The 21,080-nt window shown below is 41.9% G+C and overlaps 2 protein-coding genes across 4 annotated transcripts in view; one reads left to right on the top strand and one right to left on the bottom strand.

Annotated features, from left to right (window-relative positions):
• Window positions 1–6,177, top strand: part of PFKP (phosphofructokinase, platelet) — a 93,720-nt gene extending 87,543 nt beyond the window's left edge. For all 3 annotated transcript variants that reach the window (XM_075922711.2, XM_075922709.2, XM_075922710.2), the window contains 4 exons: window positions 1,663–1,774; window positions 3,426–3,525; window positions 4,254–4,359; window positions 5,632–6,177. In XM_075922711.2, coding sequence (XP_075778826.1) covers window positions 1,663–1,774; window positions 3,426–3,525; window positions 4,254–4,359; window positions 5,632–5,785 — 472 coding nt within the window. In that variant the 3' untranslated portion in view covers window positions 5,786–6,177. The remainder of the gene's footprint in view (window positions 1–1,662; window positions 1,775–3,425; window positions 3,526–4,253; window positions 4,360–5,631) is intronic.
• Window positions 6,178–8,110: 1,933 nt separating this feature from the next.
• Window positions 8,111–21,080, bottom strand: part of PITRM1 (pitrilysin metallopeptidase 1) — a 48,732-nt gene continuing 35,762 nt past the window's right edge. The window contains exons 22-27 of the mRNA XM_075922708.2: window positions 19,651–19,722; window positions 18,522–18,634; window positions 16,022–16,147; window positions 13,991–14,136; window positions 12,056–12,158; window positions 8,111–8,277 (exon numbers count right to left, since the gene is read on the bottom strand). Coding sequence (XP_075778823.1) covers window positions 8,184–8,277; window positions 12,056–12,158; window positions 13,991–14,136; window positions 16,022–16,147; window positions 18,522–18,634; window positions 19,651–19,722 — 654 coding nt within the window. The 3' untranslated portion in view covers window positions 8,111–8,183. The remainder of the gene's footprint in view (window positions 8,278–12,055; window positions 12,159–13,990; window positions 14,137–16,021; window positions 16,148–18,521; window positions 18,635–19,650; window positions 19,723–21,080) is intronic.

The raw sequence follows: 21,080 nt of genomic DNA, 5'->3' as shown, positions 1-21,080 counted from the left end.
TACACAAGTAAATATAAAGGTGGTGACCCATGATGGATTAATGCTGTGGACTGGATCCAGCCCATGGGCCAGATTTTGCCCACCCCTGAGTTACTGTCTTGAAGATTAGCCCTTTTGAACTCTTCCACACATGAACACAACCGATCACAGTTCTGAAGCTGCAAGCAAAGCCCATAAATAACTCATGAGACATTAGTTATCAAGTACTGGACATTTTGTGACAAAAATGGTGCTAAAGTGTGTTAAGCAATTGCTGATCAGCATGGCATTATAAATTCTCATATGTTCCCACCATATATCTAGTCTGAAGTCCAGAGTTTCCATCATTTCTTCTGCAAATATTATGGTTTAAGCTCTGATACTGGAGCAAGTGTGCTCTTTAGCCCAGCAAAACTGTTTCTCCTTGGCCAGATCTTTCCTAGGAAAAATGGAGGCTATGTCTACACTGCCCCCTTTTGCGCAAAAATATGCAAATGAGGCAAAGCGTGGAATATCGCTGTGCCTCCTTTGTATAATTAATTAGGCTCCGTTTCTGCACAAAACCCCCCTCTTCCGCAAGAGCCATTCTTCCTGAAAAAGAGAGGAAAAACGGCTCGTGCAAAAACAGAGCTGCATTAATTATGCAAATGAGGCATGGCGATATTTCACGCTTTGCCTCATTTGCATATTTTTTGCACAAGAGGGGGCAGTGTAGACATAGCCAAAGTGTTTTAAAATATGTCCATTAATGTCCCATGTCAAAATCCTAGTGTTGATAAGGCTGACAAAGGTTCAAATTTCAAATTGTCTTGTCTGCAAAGGCCTCTAACAAATTACTTAACATGTTTTAAAATCACACCTTTCATCCTAGTGTACACTGCCTTTGTCAGTCTGTGACCTCCACCTCTTTCATGGGCATCTCTTTTCAGCATGCATGGAGATAAACAGTTATAGAAAGAAGTCACCAAATGTATTCACCTATGCACTTCCAGTATACTGAGACATTAAAAAGAGGTGAGGGGGCAGCCTCACGTTTGCACAGCATAGAACATTGGCTGTGTGTCGGAGAAGAGGTTATAGTTCAGCAGCTCCTACGATCTCTGTAGTAACACAGCGGGCCCAGTTCTTGCGCAAAAACTTGCAAAGCGTCTACACTGCATGCGCGTTCTTGCGCAAGTAAATTTACAGTAAAGCGTCGGAAAAGAGGGCTTCTTGCGCAAGAGTTATTCCTCTCCCCATGAGGAATAAGCCCTCTTGCGCAATAAACCCCTATAGCTAAAATGGCCATCAGAGCTTTCTTGAGCAAGAGAGTGTCCACACTGCCATGGATGCGCAAAAGCATAACTCTTGTGCAAAAAGCACATGGCAGTATGGATGCACCCTTGCACAAAACAGTTCTTCCGCAAGAACCCTGCAGTGTAGATGTAGCCTCAAAGTATTGATTTGTGGAGGAGCAGAGACTCAACTATGTGCAAACCAAATCTGTGGGAGAGTTGGAGCGGAAGAAGGAAGATGAAAATACAAAACCCATGCCACTCATTTGCAGGCGAGAAGATAAGAGTTGTCACTTGTGGGACATGTCTTCTCCCTCAGTGGCTGTGCCTCTGTGAAGAGGTCTGGAAGTTAAATCTGGTTTTCAACGGGCTTGTGTGTTGTTGGGGTTTTTTGTTTGTTTTGTTATAGGAATGAGAACAGCAATGAGAACTACACAACTGACTTTATCTACCAGTTATATTCTGAGGAAGGAAAAGGCGTGTTTGACTGCAGAAAGAATGTACTGGGCCACATGCAGCAGGTAAATAAGGTTATGGACTTCCTTCTGTATACAGCAGTAAGGTTAATTTGGTGTGTGCAAACTGCCAGCATCATTGCAGGACTAGGCTCAAGTCGTCCTTCCTGCATGCACTTTGTACTCTTTCCAGATGCGGCCCCTGGCTTGCCTGGATCCATTCCCTGTGACTCACCCTCTTACCCCCCTCTCCCGTGACTCTGCTGCAGGGCTGGAGCATGCAAAATCTCATTTGTGCACAGCTCCCAACTGATTTGTCTGTGGGTCGGCAGGCCCCAACCCAAAAAATGTTCCCCACCCCTGCTTTACACAGAATGAATAGCAACAAGGGTTTCTTTCATTGTTACCATCAACTCTCAACCCCGTTTGTTGTTTGTTTGTTTGTTTGGGGGAGGGGCAGTTTTGCAGAAGGAAATTGCTGCAAATTCCCTCTTTTATTGTGTCACCTTTTTTGTTCTCCCATCTCTGTTTTTTAAAGATAGGTGCTGTTGTTTTCCAATAGCCCACTCATTGATTCCTACAAAACCTCCCTGCAGCTGCCAGTGCAGGAGCCTCTCACTCCTAAAAGAGAGATTTTGTTCCTAGAGAACTTTTGTGCTCATTTTTCACTTCCCCCTTTTGGAGAAGAGGGAAAATTGCCATCCTATTAATGACAATCAGGAAACTTACAATGGGAAGGAGGGCAGGTCTAGGGGAAATAACTGAATCTGTTGGTTCATACGAGCCATCAAGTTTTTATTAAAAAAATCACATTTTCCCTTTGAAGTCTTAAAGCAACCAGTGCCAGAATTATACCACAGCTTCCTTGCCTTGCATCTAAGCACATTAGCTATTTGAATATTGACACTGTTGCTGCTTGGCTCGCTTGTATTTAGAATTAAAAGTAAATGCACCCAAAACACACTATACATAGAATGACAGTAGAATCTGCTTTCACATAAGGAGCATAAAGTTAGATCCAGTTAAGAGCCCTGTTTTGTCAGCTGGAATAAAAGCTAGTAAGTAACTGTACCTTTTTTATTTTGTCAAGTCCTACAGTCCCAGAATTCTAAATCCTCTGTGTCTGTTTGGTAACAGTGTTATAAATGCACCCACCTAGTAGCTACTGGCTGATAGAGCTCTTTGATTATAACCTCCACCTTTTACAGCCCCCTGAAGCATTGGTCAGACCTGTTTGCTCCTTCAATAGCTCTCTATTCTGTACTTTGCTTCTTTGTGTATTACTTTTCTGGCTCTCTCCCTATTACTGGAAGGGGCAGTGTGCCATGCTGCTCCAGTAGTGAACATTGGTCAGGCAATATTCAATCGGAGTCCTTGCAAAAGTAAGGTAGAAAATCCATGCAAATAAGCACTCTGCTGAAGAGGGGTAACTAAGTCTCATGGACTTTTAATGGGAATTGAGCCTGTCCTTATGTGCGCATCATAGAACCAGAGCTAGTATCTCAAACTGTCTGGGTAAAGTCCCTTTGAGACTCCCATATTGGGAATTTTGGGGCTAAGACAAGCAATAGTATGTTTAAAAACAATGGAGAGGTGAAGGAAGATGAGAGGAACAACAGTCATAGTACAGAGATGACTACTGGAACAGAAAGACAAGAATGCTCCTGGTTGGTGCGGAATTGCAACTAATCTCCAATTACATATTACATTTTGGCAGGGTGGAGCACCTTCCCCATTTGACAGGAACTTTGGGACAAAAATCTCTGCAAAAGCAGTACAATGGATCTCCAAGAAACTGAGAGAAACCTACCGCAAAGGTGCAGAAAAAATTATGGCTGTTTACCGTTTTTGTGTGTGTATGTTAACACTAGAAAAAACAGCCTGTCTATTGGTTCAAGATGTTTGTGGAGTCTTTCAATTCAGTAATGGACTACCTGTGTAGTGTTTGTGGTTGTAATGTTATTCTTGCAGTCTTATCAATTTACCTGGGCTTTGTCAGAGTATTGTTATCGAGAAACACAATACCAGTGACAAAAAATGACTCCTGAAGATATTTTGATACTGTAAACAAGGAGTTTCACTGCATCTGTTATGATTTGCTAGGATAACTAGTTTTTATGCAATTAGAAATTGATAGTTTTATAGTAACATATATTCTTTTTGGTTTCGTTTCTTGGTGGCTGCATGGGACACAGAAGAAGGTAATATGTCTTCTTTAGGATTTATTTCTTCAGCTTCATGAAGCAATATTTACTGTAATCTAATTTTAAACTGAAAGTTAAGGTTGCATCACTTATTTGATGATTAATTAAATACATTGCATCTTTACTGCTCAATCATTAAAACTAATAAACCACAAAAGAGAGGATGTTTCCCTAACACTGTTAAAAAACTAATTCAGATGCTATCATTGTTTACTTTGACTTAAGTAACTCAACAAAATTACAAATCTTGCTATAAACTCCACTCCTAGTTCTATTGGTTCATTACAAGAAAAGGATCATTCTCCCTCAGAAAAATAACATTTCCTTTTTTATTTTTATAGGAAAAGTGTTTGCCAACACTGATGACACAGTTTGTTTGCTAGGAATGCGCAGACGCAATCTTCTTTTCCAACCTGTGGTTGAGCTTAAGGGTGAAGCAGATTTTGAGTAAGTGAAGAAAGCTTGGTGGGGCCAAGTGTACAACATACAATCCTTCTTTCACCTCCATTCTTCCCTGCTCCTCTTCAAATAAACTTCACCAATAGCCTGAACCTTTCAGCATAGCCTGAACCTTTCAGCATCACACTAGGCCCATGATGGTGGCCATAGAATATGCCCTTATCTGCTTATCCCTCAAGCAATTTCATGCTTTCTCCACACTACCCTCTTTGCCTGAGAAGAGCTCCCTGTGAGAATTCAAAATTACTACTGTGTCCTCTTAGATCCCTCCTCACAACCTGTCTTTTTCGCAATGCCTCCATCACAATGCCTCCAAATGGCTATCTGATACTGTTTAGGCCTAGGACTACGACATCTAATTTATGCATACTCAGACACCTCTATTAGCATCTTGTGTCCCTAACCCTCTCACATTTTTATTAACCTGCTGCATTTTGTCTAATTGTTAACTTGAGCTCTCTGGAGTAGAGAGAGTCTTTGTACAATGAGGTCCTTATGTGTTGCCACACAGAAATAGTAAATTGTGTCTGAGCTGGCTTATCTGGAAGGTTTAGCTGGCAACATAGCAAAATGGGGAGGAGATGGAATTCATGCATGTTATAAGGCAATTTGAAGTATAGGAAAGAAGTAAAGAATATAATTTACTGTGTGCCACAACCCCTCTTCCCCAAAATGTTAGAAAATGCTTTTTCTATGGTCCTATCTGGTCAGGTCTACATTTACCCAAGATTGAAACTCCAGAGATCAATCTTTCAGGGTTTGATTTAGCAGTCTTTTCAACCACTGATACTCCACAGGGGGTCATGAGTAGTAAAGGAAGTAGACGGAAGAGTTTTTCCAGGCAGTCTGGATGCTCTCTTTCAAAAAAAGCAGAGTTTGCATTACATAGTGCGTTTTTTCAAAAGAGCACTTTCAAAAAAAGGAGTTATTCCTTGTAAAATGAGGTTTTCCGTGGTTGAAAAAACTGCCGTGTTCTTTCAAGAACACAGCAGCAGTCTAGATGCAAGGGAAGTTTTTTTGAAAAAAGGCCACTTTTTTTAAAAAAAAACCCTGTAGTCTAGACATACCCTAAGTGAAGACCTGGCCTCAGTGAGTAGATGGCATTATTACTCACAAAAGGAACCTCAAGATCAATGGTTTAAGTTGGTCATTAAGAACTACTTTAACCTTAATTGTGAATTTGGACTTTAGGGATACCAGCAGTGGGGTGATTTACACAGAATAGCTTTGACCTTTCCCCCCTCCCCGTCTTCTGCACAGGCACAGAATTCCCAAGGAACAGTGGTGGCTGAAACTTCGACCTCTGATGAAAATTCTAGCCAAATACAAGACCAGCTATGACGTTTCAGATTCAGGTCAACTAGAGCATGTAGCTAGGCACAGCCCCAAAGAAATGGAAACTGGAGCCATCTAAGAAGAGACCATCATTTTAGATAAAGTTGTAATAGACCTACCTTGTGCGTAACAATGCTTTAGAATATTGATTACAGCTTTGTTTGTAACATTTAAATTATTGTACCAGCACTTTATGTGAATTCAGAAATGCAGATGTCACGCACATTTCTTGCCCAGTGTTATCGTAGGTTTAAAGCAGATCCTAGCACCTAACTTACAAAATACCAATTACCGGCCTGATCCTTACATTTAACACAATTCTATGCACTCAGAGTGATATGTCATTCATCTAGCGCACTTTATCTCAGAGATAGTGTCTATATTCAGAATATATGTAGAAGGCTAGTTTTGTGTCATGTTACAGAGTGAATTTATGTATCCAAAGTGAAATAAAAGTACTGTTGCAAACCATCTGTGTGTCTTCAAGTTATCAGCTGCATTCATTAGTTTTTAGGCAACAGGTGACCATCTCTGTAGAAAGTAGAAGCAGCTTTTATTTGCATTCTAAAAGGAAGCAAATAACTGCTCCGTCGCTTGTAGGAGGGAGCAGGAAATGAGTGCAGGGCGCATCTGCATATTTTTCTGTGCTGCATCTTCACAATGAAGTTGCATTAATTTGAACTATCCCACATACTTCCCCCACAGAGGAAGTAAAACACTAAAAACTACTATTAAAGGCAACACTAAACCTGCAAAGATAGCTGTTAACCTCTTCTAGGTTTCCTTTAGGCTATGGCTACATGGCAGCTGGGAGATATGATTCCTAGCTACTGTTTGCTTGACCCAAGCTAGTATGCTCAAAATAGCAGCATGGCCACAGTGGAATGGCTGGTGGCTCAAGCTACCCACCCACGTATGATTCTGCCCAATTCTCTGGTATGTACTCAGCTAGCCGAAACCATCATGGCAATATTCCTTTTTAAGGTAAATCTGCCTGGGGATTACCCCTTTCAAGCTGCTGTGCAGATGTACCCTTAGGTAAATCTACACTGTAGCAGGCAGCGTGTCCCCCATAATGGACAGAGACACTTATTTGCTTCATATGATCCATCACACTAAAAATAGGTTCAGAGGGGGTAGCCGAGTTAGTCTAACAGGAAAAACTTTAAACACAACAAATAGTCTAGTAGTACCTTAAAGACTAAAAAAACATGTAGATGGTTCACGAGCTTTCGTGGGCACAACCCACTTTAGATGACAGGAGTGTTGGAAGTCCAGATCAAAGAATAAATAAGGGAAGGAGGGGAGAAGGAAAAAAAATGGAGGGAAGGAAGAAGAGACAGTGAAGCAGATAAGCTTCAGAGGAATAGCCGAGTTACAGACTAACAGGAAAAACTGGAAAAAAAAATGAACTAAAAATAGGGTAGTTACAGCTGCTCTGGAAGAAGTTCATGCTAGCTACCTGCAACGTTCACTCTTCATCTTGCATGCTAGCTAAAGTGAAGCAAGTCTGTCTACCCATGCTAAGAAGCTCGTTCCAACCAGCAGTGCAGACATACCTATGGAGGCTATGCTAACTAACCCTTAATTACACCCAGGACTATTTTCAGTCATCAAATGAAACATCTGTGATAACTGGATATAACCACAATGGGTAAGTTACGTTGACACAGCAGTTTTTTCTCCACAAGACAGTTGTGGCTGTCTCACAGCATTTAGCTGTAAGAAGAAAACAGCAGCCCAAGAATTCCATTTACTACTGGGAGAAAGAATGACCGGCCCAATGTCACACAGGTAGACGCTGCATCAAAATAGCTGTGTTATAAATTATTAAACCCCATTTTCATCCTCCTGCAGCTGTTATTAGCCATGAGTTGAACTTGATCCAACACTGCTACTCTATCATTAACAATGTAAGTGGCAATATAGGCAGAATACAATGTAGCAATAAAAGTTATGGACAAACCGAGTTTTATACAACTTAATAATGCATAATTCACTACACTAGGAAAGACAAAGTACCATTATAGGTGTAACAAACCTATTTTATGTCCAATAGTGGAGGTTTAAAAATACAGATATTGTAAGACAACATGATTTAAGCTAAACACATTTTAAAATTCAAGTGTTTGGCTTTTAAAAATAATTTTGTATATTTAGAAGTTAACTACTACTGTGGCCTAAAAATATGGATTTTAGTATTCATGGTGTAACTGAAGATTTGGTTCAGTCAGAGATGGACTAATAGTTTTCATTCTTAAATACAATGCAGTTATAGATACGAACCTTCAGCAGAGAATTTCTTTGAGGAAAGACAGATGAACTGTGCATGTGGAGTATAGATGTTGTAATGACCTTTGGCTTGGAGTTTAACAGAAAAATTAAAAATTCTGATGTGCCTTAGTCACTTATGAATTGGCTTGTTTTATTTCTTTTAAGCCATTTTCAATAACAAGGGCTATCAGTGATAACAAATGTTATCGTTTGACCCAGGATGGATCTTTGGCAATGTGTGGATTCTCTGGACCTAGTACAGCCAGTCCTCGCGTGCTCTTCCCGCCTGCAAGGTATCTGCAAGAGAGACAAATTATGTTGACATGTAACATTATACTCAATCTGATAGCAGCCTAACATGTTCGGACAAAACCCTTCACCTTCTGAATTAAAGCTTTTCATATATATATGCAAAAAGGCCATGATGCTAATAAATAAAAATGTGAGTGGCATGTATCATACAAGTAGAATAGTGAAAAACTGAGAAGACCGATCATATTGGTTTCTCCCCCCTTTACTGCATCCCCCGTGGCTGAAAATCATACTATGCATATTGGAGGAGAGTAAAATGTACCTTAGACGTTAAGGGAGAAAACAGATACACAATGTCAAGTGTTCATAGGGCAACATTGTACCAATATGCCTACTTCTAAAACTGATGGGTTTGAGCTACTCAACTTTTGTTTTGAAATATCTGAAAAACATCTCTTTCTCCCATAGTTTGACACGTCTTCATATTTTTCAGTTGTGATGACAATAGGTGGGCAATGTCAGGTTTATCTGACATACTCTACCACCTCTTTTGCCCATGTGAGTGGATCTTTCCATTTCTCTCAGGCTGAACTCTACCTCACTTCAGCCCAGACAAAGAATAAATGGTTACTGACTGAGGGTACGTCTACACTACAGCGCTAGTTCGAACTAACTTAGATCGAATTAGTTAATTCGAACTAAGCTAGTTCGAACTAACGCATCTAGAACTAAAAACTAGTTCGAACTAGCGTTTTGCTAGTTCGAACTAGCAAGTCCACATTAAGTGGACCCTGAACAGGGCTTAAGGATGGCCGGAAGCAGTGCCGGCAGGGCATAAAAGGAGGACTTAGAGCATGGAGATGCTGTCTCAGGCTAGCCGAGGGCTGCGCTTAAAGGGTCCCGACCCCCACCCCGGACACACAGTTCTAAGGGGTGCCCTGCTTGCAACGAAGTTCTGGCTTGGAGTGCCCTGAGTGCCCACACTGGGCACATCACACCACTCGGCCATCAGCCCGGCTGCACTTGCCGCAGGCTGCCATCTGGGGAGAGGGAGTAATTGGGGGGCTGCAGGAGAGCTTCCACCCCCAGAAGCCCGCAGAGCCAGCCCAGTCCTCCCCATCGGGGGCTCGTACCCCATTCCTCCCTCACCTCCTTCCACTTACCCTTCCTTAGCCCCCCTTCTTATTGATGTACAAAATAAAGATAACGTTTCTTCCAACATTGACTCTGTCTTTATTGAAAAAAAACTGGGGGAGACTGGGAAAAGGAGGTGGGAGAGGGGAAGAGAAAGGCTGGGAGAGGGGAGGGCAACTAACATGATCAGGGGTTGGGAACAGGTCCCAGATGAAGGAAGGCTACAGAGACTGGGACTGTTCAGCTTAGAAAAGAGGAGATGGAGGGGGGACAGGATAGAGGTCTCTAAAAGCAGGGGTTGGGTGGAGAGGGTGCATTCAGAAAAGTTCTTCCTGAGTTCCCATAAAGAAGGACTAGAGGACACCAAAGGAAAGAAATGGGTAGCAGGCTTGAAACTAGTAAGAGAAAGTTGTTGTTCTTGACAAAGCAAATAGTTAACCTGTGGAACTCCTTGCTGCAGGAGGCTGTGAAGGCTAGAACTAGAACAGAGTTTAAAGGGAAGTGAGATCAAGTCATGGAGGTTGGGTCCATGGAGTCCTATTAGCCAGAGGGTAGGAGTGGTGTCCTTGCCCAAAGTTTGTGGAAGGCTGGAGAGGGATGGCACGAGACAAATGGCTTGGTCATTGTCTTCGGTCCATCCCCTCCAGGGTCCCTAGGGTTGGCCGCTGTTGGCAGACAGGCTACTGGGCTAGATGGACCTTTGGTCTGACCCAGTACGGCCATTGTAAGCTCAGGGCTCAGGGTCGGGGGTCTCAGTGGACCCCCTTGATTTTCATGCACACCTGGTCCTGGGTGGCCAGGCTGGCAGCTCTCCTGCCCTAGACGGCCACTTTCCTGTGCCTAGTGCGGAGATCGTGGACGAGGTCCACGATGTCCGCACTAGCCCAGGAAGGTGCCCGCCTCTTGCGGTCCAGGGCAAGCTCCCGGGAGCCGCCAGCCTGGTCCCGGCAAGAGGGGGTGGGCTTGGGGGCATCGGGTGGGTGGCTCTGTGCCGTGCCAGGTGCAGGGTCTGCTAGCTGGGTGCTGGCAGGCTTGCACCTGGCACGGGCACCGTAGCCAGCCCGTGCCCCTTTAAGGGGTCTGGGGCCGGGAGGGGGGCATAGAGTTTCCCTGGTGTTGGCCAGAGTGGCCACCAGGGAAACCTGGGGAGGGCTAGCTTCCCACTAGTTCGAACTAAAGGGCTACACAGCCCTTAGTTCGAACTAGCTAGTTCGAACTAGGCGTTAGTCCTCGTAAAATGAGGTTTACCTAGTTCGAACTAAGCGCTCCGCTAGTTCGATTCAAATTCGAACTAGCGGAGCGCTAGTGTAGCACCTATTAAAGTTAGTTCGAACTAACGTCCGTTAGTTCGAACTAACTTTGTAGTGTAGACATACCCTGAGAGTCTTTGAAACCCTATAACAGTGGTAGGTAGCCTGTGGCAGGAAGCAGCACAGGTTGCAGGGACGTGCTTAACGTCATTTCCTGCAGCTCCCATTGGCCAGGATTGGCAAACCATGGCCACTGGGAGCTAAAGAGGGGGTGGGGGGCATACCTACAGATGGGAAATGTAAGCAAACTGTCTATGGCCTGTAACCAGCTTATCCTGATGGGCCATTTGCAGCCCACAGGTCACTGGTTGCCCACCTTTGCCCTTTCATCCTGATGTTGCTCTCCAACCCCATGTGGGACAACTAACAATCTTTTAGAGGGACTTTCTATTTCTATGAATAAGAATGAGACTCACAATTAGAATGCATAGGATAAAAAGGTCAGAGAGGGTGTGAGCCAGACTGTGATTAAACAATACTAGAAGAAACTCCTCCATGATGCATACTTGCTCAGCAGGTATTCAGAGAAAGGTGCAAATCTCTAAAACAGAAACTTCTGGTAGAGGCCTCTACATCCTGGAGACAAGATTCCAATCCTGGTGGCCCATATGCAGATGTAATACATAATTCAGTATGGTTTAGTATATAATTTGGACTAGAGGTTCTCAACCAGGGGTACATGTACCCCTAAAGGATACACAGAGGCCTTCCAGGTACTACATCAATTCATCTAGATATTTGCCTAGTTTTACCACAGGCTACAAAAAACCAGTGACTTGTCTATGCTGCTCCATATAATATACACGCATATATAAGTACAATATTTATATTCCAATTTATATTTTATATAGTAAAAATTAGGAAGTTAAGCAATTTTTTCAGTGTGAATGTGCTGTGATATATGTATTTTTATATCCCATTTTGTAAGCAACAATTTTTAAGTGAACTGTAACTTGGGGGGTACACAATTCAAATCAGACTCCTGAAAGAGAGATGACAATCTGGAAAGTTTGAGAAACAGATTTAGACATCTATAAGCAGGCAAAAAATGGTAAAATAGAGTCTAGACATGCAAATTCATCTCCATAGATCAATCTGGAGCCATCTTGTTTGAGATGAAATAATACAATTTCTGATCCAGTCAAAACAGCAATCTCAGGCTAATTAAGAGATCAAAGAGGCTCACAAACAAAATGCTGACTAAAAAGCTAAATGGTGATACTCCTTTTACAGGCATGATGATGTTATGGCAGCAGGTACAAAAAATACTTTGCAATCCTACAGGCCATGAGAAACTGGTGGGTTTCTCAAACCTTTATCAGCTATTTTGGATTTTAATTTGGGTTTAATTTTCATTTCTAAAAAGAGCACAAACTCACTTGTTTGCTACATCAACCAGATGATCATGGCTGACAGCAAAAAGCTGTTCCCTGTGTTTCTGCTTCATCTCATCTGAGATACCATTCAAGAAATGATTCATTCCTAAAAGTAAAAAGGTGAATTGGTAAGTGTACTCAGTCTTAAACATTGAAGGATAAAAATAATATACATGCATACAGTACCTCAAAGCAGGATAGGCTGTGAGAGAATTAATAATGCTAGTTAACATGGTCACAATTCTAGGCTTGTCAAAAAAGTAAAAACTCTTAATTGTTAACCAGTGCCAAGACTAGAGCTGGGCAGAGAATGTATGTTCCATTTTGTGGAAGATTTAAAAAACCATTTTGACAAAATTATGAGTTAAAATCAAAACTTTCTATCACAAAAATGCAAGAAACAAAAAAACAAAAACAACCTCCCTCCCCCAAATAAAAAAGGTATTTTAAATCTATATTTGTTTCAAAAGTGTCAAATTGGGACATATTGATAGAGTCAGAACTTCTTCTCTTTTTTTCCCCCAAAACAGAATTTTGGTGAACCCGGGAAGGTTTCATGAAGGTTTTGATTTCAACAACCACTGTTATCCAAAGGAAAGTTGTTCTGTCAAAGTTTTGCAACCAGCTCTAGTCAATGCAGCTAAGGCAAAGATGTGACCCCTCTTTTTCCTCTGTGTACGGTCTACATAATTCTGCAAACAAATGCTTCCATATACTCATAAGAAATCCTGTAATAGAGATACCTGACATACAGAAATCATTTCAGCAATCATAGGTTCAAAATAATCACAGGTGGACCTGATGCTGCAACTTATGACCCAATACAGGGAACATTAAGGGATAACCATATACTTATGGCTCTACAGTCTCTTCTCCCATTCTAGCTACTAAGAGAGATTTGATGGGTAGTTTTTTTTTCCTTTCCTCTAAATTCCATCTTACTGATGGAGCTGGAAGGGAGCCTCATTCATTTCCTCCCTCCTTAGGAACATGCTAATTTCAGCACTTCATTAGCTTTGCCTGACACCAGTTAGACTAGCATGAACAACTCCAGAATAACCTCTGCACTGCACAGAATGCCAAGCAGGTCAAGCATCAAAGGATGAGAATCATCATCCTCTAACAAGCTACCAGCATGTTGCTCATATATGAGCACCTGACAACTGGCAGTGCCTACCTAGACTTATCTCACTGTCCAACCTGACTTAAAAAAAGGACATGAAGTGGAGAAAAGTAAACAATTTTTGAAGTTCTCTCATTTAATAAGCTAATGGCCTTACTTATAATAGCCCTCTACAAACACACTTTGATTTTTAACTTTAGTGTGCCTTTATTTATATGTAAGAGGTCGAGTAGGTGCCTTAATTTTAAGTTTTAGTTTGGATTTATTCAGTGGGGAGAGCTGTTTTCTCAAACTACAGACTATTCTGAACTGTGTTTTAAAATGTTCTAAAAGGAAAATATGAACAAGCTACAATTCATCATGACACCCAAATATGCAGCTAATTTTACTTTGTACTTTTCTTCAAGAATCTCCAAAGTGATAAAACAACTTTATGTTTGCCTCATCTCTAAACACAGATAAACTGAAGCAGAGAGGTTAAGCAAATTCAGAACCAACGTGCTCACCTGGAAAATGTATGGATTACATACTTATTTTTGCCAAGTATTCCATTTAACCAATAGACCTATTTAACTAACAGATCAAGAGTTTTCCTATATGCTAGAACAGGTGTAATTTTTTTTTAGACTGAGAAAATATATGATCTTTAAGGTTAGCAGTAGCAGCACGCTGTTTAATAGAAATTGAAATCATTATGTTAAAATCCACTGAAGACAAACATGAACTTGTGAAAGGAATTAGATGAATCATTCACTTTCTCCCAAACGAGCAAATATTTAATTCCCACGCTGGGGGAATAAGAAGACAGAACATACCTTTGTCTGAAGGAGCTATAGGAGCATCCACAGCTGCAAAGACAGCAAGCTTGGCTTCGTCAATGTCTTGCTGTATGAATTCTCCAGACTGAGCCCATTCCGCTGCTTTTTCAAATGTTGAAAAAGTGGATACAGAATTTGGATCCCTAACAAATCAGAAGGAATTACTTCTGTATTGCAGATCTTCCTGTGCAATGATTAATACAACTATTTTTTTAAAAAACCTGACTTTCATTCAAAGACATCTAATCACGTACCAAGTTCTGTGAGTGGCATCTAGACCACACATGAGTGTATACACTCCCCATATCAGATGAAGGCAGCTGCACACTACACAATAGTTTGAGATATGGAATATTTTATTCAACAGATGTTTCAACAGATTATTAGTATGCAGAGTGGGCCACATTCAGTAGTGATTAAAATAGTTTAAGCTGGTTATGAAAAAGTCCAGGTGATAAATAATTAACTTGCAGAGATGTGGCATTCAGCAGATATGCAAAACAAAAATCTATCATATGAAAAAAAGGGATATATGATATGATATTATTTGGAGACCCAATGTAGTGTCTGGCCTAAGCAGATTTAACTCTTACTAATGTCAATATCAGTTATGCTTGCTTATCCCAATGAGGAGTTTAGTCCATGAGTTCTGGGGATCGCGTAGCATAAAGTGGGATTGGGCAGATCTTCACCTTCCTGTAAAACTGCTTTTTCCCCCTCACTACACCCACTCTCTGGGCCTCAGCATGTTACACCCATTTTGCAAACCTATTAACGTCCAAATTGGTGAAATTACACTACATTGTAACAACTGCTGCATGGCTGACACAAATGTGTAGAACACTACTAAATTTAGCTCACAGGATGATAGGCTGCATTTGACCCAGAATAATTACTTAATTAGGCTAGGACAGTGGGCAGAGACCCCATCTCTGGCAAAGAGTCATGGAGTTAATAAACACTTAGTTAGGATCTCTGTTTCAAGTCTAAGAAGAATAGCAGAATCTTCAGTAGTAACATGTCTCATAAGACCAGACTGGAGCAATTGTTCAGGGTTAACATAAGGAAAAAGTAGAATCTATTCCGGTGGTGGGCCGCATGCGCCCTTTGGGGTTCTCTATATGGCCCACATGGTATTTTGTTTACCACTGTTCATATAACAAGGTTGTGCCGGATTCCACTGGTTTACGTCCATGTCATTTTTTTCCTATCAGTAATTCTAAAGTATCACACACATAAAGCAAGGGCATGTGAGGTGAAGTGCATGCTAATTGCAAACACTGACTGTGAAAGCCATGTGCTCCCTCTGCATCTAATCAAAGCGCTATTACAGTTCAGTCGGCACACCCTACAAGAATGTACGCAAGCGCAATTAGCAAAACTACCCTTTTACCGGAAACCATCTTGGTTAAGACACTCTTGTGGCCTAATCACTAGCTTTGGCTGCCCATTTCTGATCTATTCAGTCACCAGCATCACTTTCTGCTCCTGGGGGGGGGGTCTTTCTCCCCTTCTCCCCAGTAGTACACTCCACCCCACATGCAAGCATAACTGGTACCACTGGGTAGAGGAGAGGCAAGAGCTTTTGGGAGAAGCCAGTTGAGGATCTACATGCCAGAAACCCCAATAACTCCCACAATTACTATTCTTAAAATTTCTCTGTTTCCCCTCTTCTGCTTCTCCCATGCCTAACACCAGGCCAGAAAGAAACAAGCTGAAGATGGCATACAATTGAGAAGATGGCATACAACTGACACATTAGCTCTCTCTCTCTCACTCAATAAGGGGATGGCTCTGGGGGGACCAGGGAGAAGGTGAGAAAGCCAGGAGCCAAATGACAGATCTCAGTGATGTCAGTACTAAGCCACTTCTTTCTCATCGCTATTACTGCCTCACTTCCTTGTGCTATTCATTTACAGTTTGGCAGGGGAAGTTAAATAAAATCCAAAATGATGGCTGCATTTGCACAGAGTGACAATGGCAACATTTAATATACATACACACTCTACAGAGGGCACACATTGTTACCTGTAAGAATAGAAAGTGAATATTCCATTATGACTGAGTATAGCCCCTCCTCCATAAGCACCGCCTTTCTCTCTAATTTCCCTATGCAAGAACTTGGCTGTCATCAACCGTGCAAGGATCCGAAGGCTGAAATGAAAGAGATCAAAGTAGAGATATCAAATCTGCTCCATGGGGTTTGGTATCAAACCTACCCTCAAAGTTTTGCAAAGATCTAAGTTATACGTATGAAGTATTCCTAACAGCACTGTATACTAACAATGATGATTAAAGCACAAAATAGAAGAAAATGAAACTCAATAACTCTCTTGACTTCTGCATACTAGAACAGTACTACCATGACTGCTCCCTAACTTTCCTATATTGTTTAAATTTCATTTCTCTCCTGTAAAATTCTCTAGGCCTGCTATTTTGTCACATGCCATATCATCACACATTCAAAGACACAGGATCAGAGCACATAGAGTTATCTCTTGTTGGGAATTAGAATTTGACACATTGTTAGTATTTGGGGACTAAATGCAATTGAACTCTGCCCTTAGACAATGACTTCAGCAGGAGTAATGAGCAAAAACAGGATAGATTTTGACCCAAGGACTCCAACTTCCCTTCCAAAACGTGTTAGAACACAAGCAGGTGATTTTTAGGCAATTATTTAAACAAAATCAGATCAACAGCTGTGCCAAGACTGCCCTCTAGAGGATTTTTCATGCATGTGGTTCAAAAATATACAGAGAGACTTACTTGTAACTGGAAGTTCTTTGTGAGAGGTGGCCCACTAACCTTTTCCATTTAGGTGTGGATTTTTTCCATCCATGTATGGAATACAGTGTTACGTGTACCGAGGCATGTGCACCAATAGAATCACAAAAGCTAGCTGTGGGCGCTCTGTTAATCAGCTGGGAAGCATTTAAATCTCTCCTGAGTGACCGCACAAGTGCACAGCTTACAGAGAACTCTGCCCATATGAACTGCACAAATATCCAGCTCTGGAGATTCTAACCAGCAGCATCCACCGGCCTGCACATGCGCAGTAGTTCTCCTCATGCTCCAGATTAAGGATATAAAAGGCCATACAGGAAAAACTGCTCTGCAGCGCCTCTTCTTACAAATCCAAAAGATCCAAAGGGACCGAGTGTGGCTACTGGACTATAGAAAGAGCCCACATGCCTCAAAAGAACTTCCAGTTATGTATTTCCAGCAATGGCACGTCATGCAGTGATCCTGTAGAGGCAGCTTGTGCTCCGGTGCCCTTACCCTGTCAGGTGGAGGAGATGTGCCAATTGGTAGCATACAATGAGGCACCCACACACGCATTTGGAGATCCTATTAGAAGTCAGTATAGGAGACTGATAGATTTGAGCCTCGGCAAGTAGAATGCTAATGTAACACCGACACTTGGAACTAAACCTGGGACCTCTGGAGCTTAGTGCATGAGCTGCTACAAGTTGAGATAAAAGCTAAGGCTGTAGAGAAAACTCATTTTCATTGTAAGTGGCCTCAGTGCCAATGCATGAGACAGTACCCACTAAGGCATGTCTGATGTTGAGGGATTGAAGTTTCCTTAACAGAGGTATGGCATTTCAGAAGGAAAACAGGTTAAGTGGATGGCTTGGTTGACATGAAATTCCAAAATAGCTAGGGGAGGGGATATTAGGAGGCACTCAAAGACAGACCTTTTTTCTTATGAAAAACAGTATACAGTGGCTCTGCCATGAGAGCTCTCATCTTGCCCACCCTTCTGGTTTAGGTAACAGCCACTAAGAATGTGACCTTCACAGAGAGGTGAAACATGGAACATGTAGCCAGAGATTCAAATGGCAACCCAGAGAGCGCTGATAGTACAAGAATGTGTAGCAAACAGTTCTGTTCCTGCCTTAACATTAACAACACACAAACAGCCTGGTTAATGCATCTTTACCAACAGCACTAGGGTGTTCCATTCTGCTAGTCAGGTACACTCAGGCACATTACACACTGCATAAGGCTACATTTTAGCTACATGGCTACACACGGGCAGCAGAGACAGATCTTGAATCTCAGGACTTTAAAGCACAGTTCCAGACCACAGAGGAGGAGCTCCCAATATGGAGTGGAAAAGCCCTAACTATACCAATAACTATGCTAGTATAAACTATAACCTACTTACAAATGTATAAGGATAAAAGCTGGAGAAATACGTGGACACAGCAATTCCAACTCAGGCCATGTGGTGGTTAGAAGAAACTGGAGAGGAGTCAGCCAACATTATTTTTTATGTCCTAGGTCTGGTGCACAAGGTGAGCAACAGCACATATGTGGGCCAGCCAGCACTGCACTGCGTGTTAGAATTTCTTGACTTGGACGGTTGGTGCACATGCACACCCACATGTGAAATACACACAGAGACTAGCAACCAAAGAAGAATTTCTGCATACATCCTGGTTAATGATTTTCAGTTGAAAACGAGGACAGATTTATTTTTGTGCACTGTGTTACACTGTTGATCCTTTCTGTTTCCTACCTTGCATAGTCAGGAGCTGTGTAGGGAACAGTTCGAATGCATTCACCAACATAATTCACTGGGAAGGGAAGTAGAAAATGGGTCTTCATCTGACATGGCTGAAAGGTAGGCTCCTGAGAGAAAATGGCATCTGGGTTAATTAACATGGTAGTTTCAAGGAGATTTCAAGGAGCTACAACAATCCATTTATTTGAGAATATTAACACCATTGCATATTTCTCAAGAAGAGCCCATGACTCTGAAACATTCATCCTAGCACTCACTCTGTTACAAAAACAATAAAATTCTGCACATTCTTCCTTGTAATACTATTATCAGACATAATGGAATTTTCCTGGTCTACTACTGCACAGGAATGCTGTACATATACTACCTCAGCATCACACTAAAAATTCTCAGTTATGCAGTGCCTGTACCTTACTGGGGAGTTCTGAAGTCATTGCAGAGAGGCGAGGGTTATGCAAATTAGTTCTACCCATTCCTCCCACCTAACTTCAGATATTCAATTACCACAAAAATAAAATAAATTAGTTTTACACAGTCGTCTAGTAAAAGTAAGTCATCGTGGCAAAGCAGAGCCAAAAAAGAAGCATTAAGAAGTCTCATCTTAGACTGCATGAATGGTGAAGCAAGGGTCAGGTTTCACTGCCAGAAATTCCAAGGATAGTATTAAATGAGTGCAGGATGAGAAGGTGTCATGTATGTCAGTTAAGCCCAAGTTACTAGAGCAGGGACGGGGAATCTTTTTTGTGTCAGGGGTCACTGACCCACAGAAAAATCAGTTGGGGGCCACACAAGTAAAAAACTCACTGTAGCCCCTGAGAAGGAGAAAGACACTCCCCACTTTCCCCTCACACACCAGAGCCGAGGGGAGCCCCAAATACATAATTTTGTGTGCTCCAGCCCTGCAGAGGGTGGTAGCGGGGCTGAAGTGCTAGCACAGGCTCCTCAAGGTTGGGAGGTGGGGAGCTCTGAGCCTTGGGGCCAGATCCAGACAAGCCAGAAGCCACATACAGCCCCCTGGCCTGAAGTTCCCCACCCCTGAACTAGTGAGTACTGATCATGGCAATAACTATAAAAAGGGCCAACAAGATCAGTAATATGAATACACAAGTCAAATAGTACTTACATTAATTAGTTTCCTTGTGATTTGTGAACAATTAAGCCTTTCCTTTCCAACAAGTATGGGCTCTGAGGACTTCTACAAATATAGGACTTGTATTAAAGACAGTTTAAAAAGTAAGAACAAGGAATATTACAGAAACTCCTGCTTTCCCCCTTAGGGACATACGAGTACCTTTTGTCCTCCTTTCCCCACAGGCAACAAATAAAGGTAATCTGTTTACTTCTTTCTCCTTGCACTTATGGGGAAACACTATAATGGATTTCATCCCATCAGTAACCGGGCAATAGCTGTGCCAAATGATAATCTGAAATTCTTAAGGGCTGTATTGGCAGACTTTAGACACTGCCTGCATGCTTTTCAATTCACTTTTTTGTGCAGAGGCCCAAGAGATTTGCCAAGTTATTCCTCTGTTTGATGTAACCTTAAAGCTCATTTCAGTTATCTTATTTGGTCCATGGTCATATTAGAATTTGCTCCACCTGAGCGTGAATACCGTTTCCTACCTTGCATAGTCAGGAGTTGTGTAGGGAACAGTTTGAATGCATATTACTTCCCTAGGGCTACGTCTAGACTACAGGCTTCTTTCAGAAAAAGCATTTTTCAGAAGAAATCTTCCAATAAAACTTCTTCCGCAAGAGCGCGTCCACACTGCAAAAGTGCATCGAAAAAGCGATCTGTTTTTTCGAAGGAGAGCGTCCAGACTGAATGGAGGCTCTTGTGCATATAAGCTGTAATTGCTATGGACGGAATGGCCACCAGGGCACCTGTGCTTTTTCTTCTTTCCTGTTCTTCCAAAATAACTCCCTCTTCCCTGTCCACACATGCCTTTTTGCAAAAGAGCTCTTTCGCAAAAAGGCTTCTGCCTCATAGAATGAGGATTACCAAATGCCAGAAAAACCCCTCTGTTCTTTTAGTTTTATTGCAGAAAAACACAATTGCAGTGTGGACGTTCCTCAGGTTTTGTCAGAAAAATGGCCGTTTTTCCAACAAAACTCTGTAGTGTAGACATACCCAAGGGCTACATTAAAATAAGGGATAAGGGATCTTTTGGAAAAGGCTTCATTTTCCGAAAGATCCGCATCTAGACTGGGGCTTTTTTCCAGCAAAGCTCCGTGCCGAAAAAAAGCGGCAGCCATTTTTATGCTAACGAAGCGGGGGAGATTTAAATCCCCGCTTCATTAGCAATTGCGATACGTCTAATTTGCATCCCTTTTACAAAAAAGGGATGCAATCTAGACGTAGCCTAGGTGTCCTAGTCCAGGAAGGAGTTGCTCTCCAGCTAAATGACTTTTGGAGGAGTGGCATGGCACAAGATATTTGTCTCTGGAAGGCATCTAAAAATGGAGCTCAGCTAAAGAAAACTGGTAGGACTCATGACAGAATGGAAAAAAAATCCCTCCTCCCCAAAACTTGAAACAGCAATCAGGGTGTAG

Source organism: Pelodiscus sinensis, chromosome 2 (assembly GCF_052426305.1).
Source record: "Pelodiscus sinensis isolate ZL-2025 chromosome 2, ASM5242630v1, whole genome shotgun sequence".
Classification (NCBI taxonomy): Eukaryota; Metazoa; Chordata; order Testudines; family Trionychidae; genus Pelodiscus; species Pelodiscus sinensis.
This window is presented reverse-complemented; position numbering and strand designations above follow the sequence as displayed.